This window comes from Coregonus lavaretus (assembly GCF_964263955.1).
Source record: "Coregonus lavaretus genome assembly, contig: HAP1_SCAFFOLD_2466, whole genome shotgun sequence".
Lineage (NCBI taxonomy): Eukaryota > Metazoa > Chordata > Actinopteri > Salmoniformes > Salmonidae > Coregonus > Coregonus lavaretus.
In genome coordinates, this window is record NW_028166651.1 from 70190 (window position 1) to 80742 (window position 10553).

General features: G+C 41.1%; 1 protein-coding gene and 1 long non-coding RNA gene across 2 annotated transcripts; one reads left to right on the forward strand and one right to left on the reverse strand.

The window, feature by feature from the left end:
* Positions 1 to 233: 233 nt before the first annotated feature.
* On the forward strand, positions 234 to 5588 carry LOC311114457 (ADP-ribosylation factor 1-like). The gene is made up of 5 exons (XM_084189707.1): positions 234 to 310; positions 917 to 1098; positions 1289 to 1399; positions 2944 to 3068; positions 3243 to 5588. Exons 2-5 carry the CDS (start codon positions 954 to 956, stop codon positions 3402 to 3404), a joined length of 543 nt encoding a protein of 180 aa, XP_084045833.1. The 5' UTR covers positions 234 to 310; positions 917 to 953; the 3' UTR covers positions 3405 to 5588.
* A 502-nt stretch (positions 5589 to 6090) lies between these two features.
* LOC311114458 lies at positions 6091 to 10553 on the reverse strand. The gene is made up of 3 exons (XR_014611113.1): positions 10500 to 10553; positions 7497 to 9806; positions 6091 to 7280 (listed from the first exon to the last, which is right to left on the reverse strand). It is a non-coding gene; the product is annotated as an uncharacterized lncRNA (long non-coding RNA).

A 10553-nucleotide genomic window follows, 5' to 3' on the forward strand; every position in this document is an offset into this window, starting at 1 on the left:
ATATTTGATCAAATAAACGAGTAACAAATAAGCCATTCGATATTTGGTTGACCAAATTCGACACTCATTGATCTCCATACAAAAACTCCTTGCTTGGTGAGCGAAAAAAACAGAAAAACGCCTTCTGCTGGAGAAGACAGATTGTAGGCCGAGTTATCCCTCTCTCTTCCCCTCATCCTCTCTGGCCATATGCCAAAGTCTCTGTTTCGGCTGTTTCACGGAAGTAATTCTGGAAGCTGTGACGTGGCCAAATAATAATCGCCATCTTGAGGAAGGAAACGCCTTGAAGAGGAAAGAATTGAAAACAACTGTAATTTATACTCTTGATGTTTGAATATGATAATAGTCATATTTCAAATCGTTTTTTAGCTGCTAAGTAGCTATATAACGTAAAATTGTATAATTTCCTGGTGTCTAGCTAGTTAAAAAGTTCTGGAAAAAAACTTGCCAGATGGCTGGCTAGGCTAACTTAGCTGGGCGCCACTTGCTAACGCTAGCAAAACATCCAGCTAGCTAGCTTAGTAGAGCGCTAACTTATAGCTAGTCAATCATCTTTCGATATAGCCATTTGTGTAATTTCAAATCACTGCAAGACAGTTTTGTACACGACGGTTATCTTCCTTTATCTAATTGGCTAGTATATAAATTATTTGTATAACGCTAGATAGTTAACGTTACCTAACTAACAGTTGACGCTAGCTAATGTTTGCTACATGGTTAGTTAAATTCTAACTAGAAGCTAGTTAGCTAGCTATCTTGCTAGCTTAAAAAAATAACTTGTCAGCAAGCTTCTAAACTAGGCATATTAAACAACTCATAATTGCTTAAAATATGGGTTAACCTATAATTGGCAGCGCACAAATACACACTGACTGTTACAAATCTGATTGGTTTTTGTCTTGTTGTTCTCATCTAGTTTTCCTTCTGCCAAAGTTGAATCCCTCATCTTCACTATGGGGAATTTATTTGCAAGCCTCTTTAAAGCATTTGGCAAGAAAGAGATGAGGATCCTCATGGTGGGTCTCGATGCTGCTGGTAAAACAACAATCCTGTACAAGTTAAAACTTGGGGAAATTGTAACTACCATTCCAACTATAGGTAAGTAGTAGTACTGGTGGTATGTAGGCCTAAATGTTGTCAGCCCAGTTTGTATGTATATTATATTTTGTGTAACAATGAGACTTAAAATGTTTTATTAGAAACAACACAATTAATTCCCCCTGGACATGTTCATGTGTTGCCTCAAATAGGTTGGACAGGTTATTAATATCTTCTCTCCTCCACTCAGGTTTTAATGTCGAGACAGTCGAGTACAAGAACATAAGTTTTACAGTGTGGGATGTAGGCGGCCAAGACAAAATTCGACCGTTGTGGCGTCATTACTTCCAGAACACAAAGGGTAAGTTGTGTGCAGACAGCAAGTCATTTCACTCCTGTCAAAGGGGGCCAACAGACTAGAGCAGCGCTTGGCATTAACTTTTTAGGCCAATTTTTTTTTGTACTTGTCCAAAAGCTCAAGTCACTTGCCCATTGTATGATGCAAGGCACCACTTAAAAAAATAAAATGCATTACTATCTTTATTACCATAGAGAATCAGACAAAAATGTAGGCTACACTTATGCTTTGCATATTCAAGCTTGTCTCAAAATACAGCAATGCCCCTTTAAGGCTATCCTGGAGGATGGTTTGCCACCCTTGGTAGCCTATAAAATATTGCAACATTACAAGTACAACCAAATACTTTTTATGTCTTTATAAAATAATACCCTCCAGGGCTCGAAATTAAGGGCGTCTGGTCATAAAAATGATGAATATGGTTCAATACAGACTCTGGGACAGTTATGGGACGATAGATCCAAAATCCATACAACCACTTAAAAAATGTAAAAGCAATGAGGCTGATGCAACAGATCAGACCATTTAGCTTAAAATGTTGATAAAGTTTTATTTCTTCATATTATAAGCTAAACAATGCACACATGGCTGTAGACTACACGCGAATGTTCCAAAATGCAATTAGCGGGAAAATACTTGTCCTCAAAAGCACACCTCACGCGTGAGCGGTTTCATCTGACCAAGATGAAAATACAATTTTGAAAATAAGAGGCTAGATATAAAGATGCATCAACTGGCATGGGTTACTAATATGACTAGGATTATGCCTTTGGCTGCTGGACAATAAAATCATGTTGATTTGAAAACCAATAGAACATGAGAAAAATGCTGGTTTCAATGGCATATTAAGTGTTTATAAAATAATTCCCTCAACATGACTATGGTCATATTTTGGCTGGGCTACTTTGAAACAAGGTAAGACATGCTTCATAAAATGACATAAAACGTCCAGGTTTTAAACAATTACGTTTATGGTTAAATAGTTTCAAAATGCTGACCGCCTCCGCTCAGATTCAAGGTGGGTGATGTGCGGTGCGCAACAGGCACTGTCCTTCACTCTCCGGTCTTGTGACCATTTGATCTGAATTAACCGTGCCTCGAGTATGTCAACAGAATCATGCCTTTAGACGTTAATGTTAATTATCCTTTATTATATTTGTCAAACATGACTGTCTTTTAACCTATATTTATGTAATTAAATGTCTCATTAAAGTTTGGCTACATTTTCTGGCACCTCCCTTATGTCAGCATTGGTTTGGGCATATCACCTACATTTTGACATGTAGGCCTTTTTATTTGTGTACATGGAAAAATAGATTTGAATAGTGTTCTAATGTTAGCCCCTCTGATCGGAGTAGGCTAATTGTTTGATATTGTGATTATTATTTTTTTACTTGTCCATTCGGACAACTTACATCTATATTCTTCTTGTCCAACATTTTTTTTTTTAACTTGTCCTGTACAAGAGGGCAAGCATTCATGTCGAGCCCTTTAGAGGCAAGTCAGGTGACTCAATGCTCATGTTTTTCTCTCTGGGTGTTTTTCAGGTCTCATCTTCGTTGTGGACAGCAATGACAGAGAGCGAGTGAACGAAGCCCGTGAGGAACTGATGAGAATGTTGGCAGAGGACGAACTACGAGAGGCAGTCTTATTAGTATTCGCTAACAAACAGGTATCCTACATTTTTCACCTCAATTATCCAGTATATGACGCCTAAAAGCAGCTGACTTGCTTTATTTGTCTTAATAATATAGAAATGACTATATACACCCCTGTAATATACTTTGGATGTCCTTCCTTCCCTGGCTTGGCTTTTGTCTCATAATGGGAAAATGTCTCTTTTCAGGACCTCCCAAATGCTATGAATGCGGCCGAAATCACAGACAAGCTGGGACTGCACTCCCTCCGCCATAGAAACTGGTACATCCAGGCCACCTGTGCCACCAGCGGAGACGGTCTCTATGAAGGACTGGATTGGTTGTCTAATCAGTTAAAAAACCAGAAATAGGCCTAATCATCATCCACTGTCCTCCTCAACTCACATATACCTTATTCACACTATCCTGCCGACCCAAACCGTACAGTGGCTCGGATGATTTCCTTCCACATTGTCATTTCCAGCAAGGTTCTAGCAACTGTGGTAGATGAGTAACCAGGCCGATGCAGTACGGCTCAGTTTGGCTCGGCTTAGTAGTGTGAAAAGGGTAACACTATCTTCTCTCTATCCTTGCTTTGTACTCTTCTGATGTTGCAAATTGAGCTACATTTGTCAAAACGTACCTACTCGAATGATGCCCTCATTTCTCATCTCTAGTTACAAGAATACACCATACGGGCCAGGGGGGGGATAATAACCCAATCTTGGAAAACTGTCAGGGTTTCTTATTTAATGTAAATAGTCTAGTTTTTTGGGGTTATGAGGCAGCTTATTGCACACTTACAAAAATCAACCTGGGTTATTTCCTTTTCTTGGCCCTTGGGCAGACATACTCGTGTGTAGTAAATGGAAAAGGGAGGCAAAAAAAATCATTCAACCAGCTATCATGGGACCCCATGTCTCAACCCTACATTTAATGACTTCTTTACGTTATACGTCAGCTGGTAATTTGTACTGTAAGGAGCGTTTCATTTATTTTTTTGGGGGGGGGGGTGGGATTCTGAATAATGCATACATGATGCACTACTTGAATCATTTATGGTTTAATACCTCTGAATGCTACAATATCCTGCTCCCCCAAAATACCATTTAGCAAAACACTGGCATTAACTAGTTGTACTGTGAGAATATTATTGAGATGAAGCCTAAAACAGAGGTCGGTGGGCTTCAAAGTCAAAAACTCTTGTCAACACTTACCAGCTTTTGTTGTATGTCCAGATCATGTTGAGAAGTGGCTGCCATGTAGAGTATGTTCCTCTGAATCTCATCATTCACCTGCTTTGTGATGAACAGAGGTGCTGTCTGGTCAGCATTGTTGGTATGACAGCGGCTCAGGTTAATAATAATGTGTACTGCCTTCGTCACAATGAGCCTGAATTTAATAGCAACAAAAGTGCAGGATGTGGTCTGTATGTTGGTCTTGTTGGTGAGCAACAAGTGCATGTTTGCGATTCACAGATTCTGCACAAATCAACAGATCTTCACAATGCCTGGAGAAGCAGAATTCCTTCCTGCCTATCCATTTGCTATAATAATCCCATATCCTGTGCAGAATCTAATATCTTGTACACACATTGATTGTCAGCGGGACTAGCTAATTGATTGTTTACATTTTTAGTCTGCACAAGCATTCTGTCGTTACCCCTCTTGTCAACTGCAGGTGCTCAAGGGTTGGGATGCCTTGATGTCCTCAACATCCACATCACAATGACTTAGCGCCACAACAACCCTATAATTGAAGGTGTATGCTATGTGATGCACTGGTATGACAAAACCGTTATAGGCCTACATTCTGATGTCCTGCATTAGCCTCGATCATGACCTAAAGGTGGTGTTTTCATGCCTTTTTATTGAGAATGATAAAAGTATATTAATCGTTTTGGAATGAGGCATGTATCATGTGTCAGTGGCAATAAGAAATCTGTTTTGAGCTCCACATTTTTAAACTTAGTGCTAGTATCTTATCTCCTTTACAGCTCATGTTGTCCTTGGCCATGTTCTGAGGTATACTTTTGTCCTCATGTCAAAAGAAACATGCTGTTCCGTTACGACCCTTTGAGCTTCTTATCAAAAGGTTTTGGGTGTTATTCCACCAGCTGGGCTGGGTTCGAATTGAAGGCAGTCAATTCAGGAAGTGAATTCAAAACTTGGAACTTGATTGTAATTAACTTCAAAAATGTAAAAACGTTTGAAATGAATAGCTTCTACTCCACAGTTTGAGAAGTCGTTGAAAATAGATGCTGTTTTTTCCAATTAAAAATTATTTAACTTCGCTTCCTGAATTGACTGCCTTTTAATTTGAATTGACCCCTGCCCTGTCCACCAGAGTGCTATGGAAATGTCTTAGTGTTTATTTTAAAGCAAGGCGTTGGATTAAAAAACCTCTTGATTTTAAACTGATTGTTTGAACCTTTGAAAACATTGTTAATCTCTTTAGCAAAACTGTCTAAACATGTATTTTTTTTTATGTAAAGTTATTTCAGCTTTCATTTTTTTGTGAGAAAAGCACTGTAATTAAAGCGATTAGAGAAAGTTTACATGTTCTGTTTCTCTTTGTGCAGTTAAGTGAAATATAAAATTGGATTTGAGCATGCTGACATTACATCATTAACCTCTATCTCCTTGAACTGTAACATTATCGGTCAACAGCAGATCAAACCAAGGAAGGCAACATGTATCTGAATGAATCTACCAACTGGCACTAAGCAAATATTGTATATTTCAGTTTACATATTTACTATTAGTTTTTTCCAACTGCTTACACACGTTTTCAAAACTCGACACACAATTCCCAAAACTGCACACACAAAATGCCTCACTTCTCCTTCAAAATGCCATAAACACATGTCAGAATGAAGCATTTGCATCAAATGGCAAACACTTATTTCATAATAGTACATTTTTGGATATACCATGTAAACACTTCTAAATCTAAAGCTCTTTGGTCTTTCATAGGCTTGTATCGACATTTCAATACAATGTTCTACAGTGAAAGTAATTGCTGAGAGGGGTAACAAGTATACTGTAAACACCAATGCAATGTAGAAACAGAAAATATTTATTAGGCCAAACATTACTGTTATATACAGTAGCATACAACAAAACCATAAACATATGTAAACCAAATGTATATTCTTTAGAATACAGTAAAGAACACAATTGTGTGTGTGGGGTCCCGGGGGTGGCAGTCCAGGAATTGGTAGGGGGTTTGGGGGGGCAGTCACCAGTGCTAAGCTACGCCTCATCTCTTCTCCGGGCTGGGTCTGGCCACAATACTCCGTCCACATCACAAGATACTTCCCTCGATGTTTGGCACGAGAAAACGTATCTCCTAGCATGGCGTATCCAACCTTGGATAGAGGCAACCTCTATGTCCCCACATGCGTCCTCCATTGCCTGGAGAAGCGGCATGCGGGCATAGGGTTGGCGATCATACACTTTCCAGCGCCAGGCTGAGAAGAATTCCTCTATGGGATTTAGAAAAGGTGAATATGGGGGTAGGTACAAAACTACAAATTGTGGATGAGTGGCAAACCAGTTTTGGACCAGAACAGCCCGGTGAAAACTAACATTGTCCCATATAACCACAAATCTAGCAGGCTCCTGATCTGGATCAGGGACAAGCATTGTGTAAATTGCAACCAGAAAAGTGAGCATATGGCCGGTGTTGTACGGACCCAGTGTGGCATTGTGATGGAGGACACATAGTTACATTACCCCCACGCTGTCCAGGGACATTGGTAATTGCCCTCTGTCCTATTACATTTCTTCCGCGCCGCCTGGTTTTGGTGAGGTTGAAGCCAACCTCATCCACATAAATAAATTCATGGCGAATTACATGTGCATCCATCTCCAATACTCTCTATAACAGACAAAAGGATATACAGATGAGTAAATATGGTATGTCTGAAGTACTGGAAGTAGTGTTGCATACATACCTCTACAAAGTAATGTCGCAGATTCTAAGACTGTCAGAGTTTCTCTCAAATGGCACCTTGTAAAGTTGTTTCATCGTCACTTAGTGCGGTTGGAGGATGCGTTGTATGGTCGACAGGCTTACAGCATTGAGTTGTTAAATATGGTGTCATTGTTCAAGATATGCTCTCTTATCTCTCGAATCCTAATTGCATTGTTGGCCAAAACCATATTTATAATTGCAGTCTCTTGTACATCTGTAAACAAGCATCCTCGTCCCCTCGTCCTCCATGATGTCTTTGCCTTTCCACTCTGTACAGAATTCAAACACAGTATGTGTTCAGCATAGGAACAGTAAACAATGTACAAAAAAAAATGTAGTACAGCATGATAACCAACCTCATTCATTCAATGCAGTGCAGTAAATGGATGGCTTAGAGTTACAAATGTTTATGCAATACTATGCAGTCATACGTAATTTACAGTACATTACTGTAATGCTAAAATAGTCATTAGATAGTTGCATACCTGTTCTCATTTCTGAAGGTTCGAATTATGGACGCCACTGTAAATCGACTCAAGTTGGGCTGGACTCTCAGTCCAGCCTCTCTCATGGTCAAACCATGGTTGATCACATGATCAACAAGTGTTGCCCTAATCTCATCAGAGATGGCTCTCCTTCCTTCTCTTCTTTGCCCTCGTCCTCTTCTTCCTCCTCTTCCAACTCTTCGTCTTTGAATTTGTCCTCGTTGTTGTCCCCTGCCTCTCCCTCCTACTCCTCTTGCTCTCTGTCCATTGTTGGCATCCATTGTTCAAAACAGGTAATCTGATACTACAGTAAAGCAGTGATTGGTTAGTGATCAGTTAAGCAATTAGTGTTTACATATGTGAGGAGTGTGTGTGTGACCTGGTGAATAAGTGTAGCATTTTGATTGGTTGTGTTTGGAAAAGGAAAGCAAGTCACTTCCTGTGAGATTTTTGTGTTTTAGGTAGAGAATTGTGTGTAGTGTTTTGAAAAAAGTGTTTTATGCAATTGACAACTGAGTCAAAGGCTGAGAAATAGCTTAAGGTTTTGGAGATTTGGTGTGTAGTTTTGCACTTTGAGTGAGAGGTTTCAAAAAATCGTGTGACATGAAAAGATTCTGTGTGTAAGCGGTTGGAAAAAACTGTAATAACTTCTAAGTTAGAAACTGGCCGTGCCCCATGCGTACAAGTTAAATCAAGCCTCTCTCCCCATTGACACAGTTTGAATTCAAAATGACTCCACGTCCTCTAAAAATGGACCTGGCCTGTACTTTGGTGTCACAGCTTCCTCCACTCTCTTGCCACTAATCCTCAATCACACCCAACTACTCTCACCCCATGACCTGGGACTAAGGGAGTGGGTTGGTCAAAGGTGATGACAGCCAACTAACCACCCAAAACTGGTATTGAATAAGTGATAAATGGAGATAGTGGGGCCTGTCCCTGTATGTCTGTTATGTTGGGGTCTGCACCGGGGGAGGGAGGCAATAATTGGGGAGCAATCTAGGACAACGCTCTTTCAGGTTGATTAGGCTGCCATGGTTAACGCAACCAAGCCTATAAAACATGGCAGGAGAGTATGGTAGAAGAGGGAGGGGCGGGACTCTCGGGTCCCTTAGAGGATGGCTTTGTCTCTGCCTCCTCTCCTGCTGGTCCATCAGCTTGGTTTGTGTGTGGTGGTCCTAACGGTACTCGGCCATATAAAGGACCAGCCTGGTTTTTTGCACTTTCCTTTGTGAATGCCTTGCTCTTTTTAGTGCACCCCCAGGTGCCAGCCAGCAGAATGCCCCTTTCAGAGCCAATTCAAGGCAAATGCAAACACTATACTCCATTATGACCACTGGAGTGCATTCCAATGGTATCTCACCACAGCCAGGGAGGCAGGGAGCTGAACCTAGAACAGAAAGGAGGGATGGGGACAAAGGAGTTCTGGCTTGATGGAGGAAAGAAAAGGAGCAAAGCTGCTGAGTAGTGCAGGAGGCACAGTGGGATGGAGAGATGTATTGGAGACCATAAGCATCAGAATGAGAGGATTTTCAACTGATGACCAAGAGAGACAAACCAAATAGGAGAGGAGACCAACAATTGTTGGCCCACGTATGTTTTTTTTGCTGGTGGTATGGGCAAGTGTGACACCAGAATTAAATATCTTGGACAGCAAAAGTTTTTGACAGTAACATAATTTCAGCACCAAGTACACATCTACTTATCTTGCTTTCAGTACTTACTAGTCCCTGATTTACTTGCATGAATAGTGGCAAAATGTCCTTCAATTTTGGTAGCTAGACTCAGATCATAAAATAAATTTGTGCTGGTTCAGAAAAAGATAACCAAGACACAAATTAAACAGATAAAAACGATGATCAGTTCAAGCAAGGTCACAAGCCTGCGGGTGGTTTGAGGAGTAGCCTACAGATTGACACACTGTTCTCAACCACAGCCCACTGAGTCCAGTCCAGAGGTACATGAGGACAGTCCATAGACCAGTCAAGCTGCTCGGCTGTGGACAAGAGGGCTCCTCTCCCTCTGCGTGTGTCTGATTGGGGGGTTAGGGGGAACTTAATCGTCCGAGTCTGTGTCATGGCGCCGCCTGTGGCTTTGTGTAGGAGCAGCAGGGGCTGCCTTGTAGCTAGCACGGTGACGGGGTACAGGGGACCCCTGTCGGAGGAGTCTGTGTCATGCCTCTGCTGGCGTCGTTGGGAGGAGGAGGGGTGGCGCTCGCCCTTTGGCCCCCCCCTTGAATGGCTGTCATGGGGTCTGGCTCCAGTCTGACTGAGGCATGATGGATTATGATGATGGTGGTCCTTTCTGCGCCTGAGGAGTAAAACACACACACACAAACAATCAATGATTGGGACTAGTAGGTGGGGGTCGAAGTAAGCTGTTGTGAGAGCTGGCTGAGGAAGATAAAGCAGAGATACACTTAATGTTATGATACAAACCTTTACCTCATCTATAGAGGATGATAACTATCTCGGTTCCATAGGAGAATAATAAATAAGGCCTCCCCCCGCCCCAACCCCAAACAACAAGATAAGCATTACATTGGCTGGATGATGCATTCACTCAGTTCAAATCAACCCTACACCCATTTTAAATTTCATAAGACTACCTCTTCCTGTTGCTAAACATCCGAAGACTCCTTTTTCATCACTGTCCTGTATTACCACAGAATTAAGCAGCTGGACACATTAACTGACATCCTTAGTAAGGGTAGCTACAACCTGTTCTATATTTCGACCAAGCATACAAAGTTTATGGTTGACAAAACTTTTCAAGTTTGGCACAAAAACTCAGCTTTTGAGATGGAACCAAAAACCAGCTTCACCTCCCTCTTCAACAGTGATTTAGCGCCCTCTAGTGCCAAAGGCAAGGACTTGTCTTGTAGCATTATTAGGACATTGGTGTTCAGTTTCTTGTGATAAATGTTGTATTATCATTTTAAAAAGGCATCAGGATAATATGTACAAATGACCTGCAGGTCTAAAAAGGCAGAAACATGCTAACCTTTTACTGTCACTGTCTGAATCTGAAGAGGAGGATGAGTCTCTTCTCTGAATC

Excerpts from the sequence above, each read along its gene's own strand:
- LOC311114457 (XM_084189707.1), top strand. The coding sequence starts at position 954 with ATGGGGAATTTATTTGCAAGCCTCTTTAAAGCATTTGGCAAGAAAGAG. Across the intron at positions 1,400-2,943 it reads TTACTTCCAGAACACAAAGG|GTCTCATCTTCGTTGTGGAC; the intron begins GTAAGTTGTGTG and ends GGTGTTTTTCAG. Across the intron at positions 3,069-3,242 it reads TAGTATTCGCTAACAAACAG|GACCTCCCAAATGCTATGAA; the intron begins GTATCCTACATT and ends GTCTCTTTTCAG.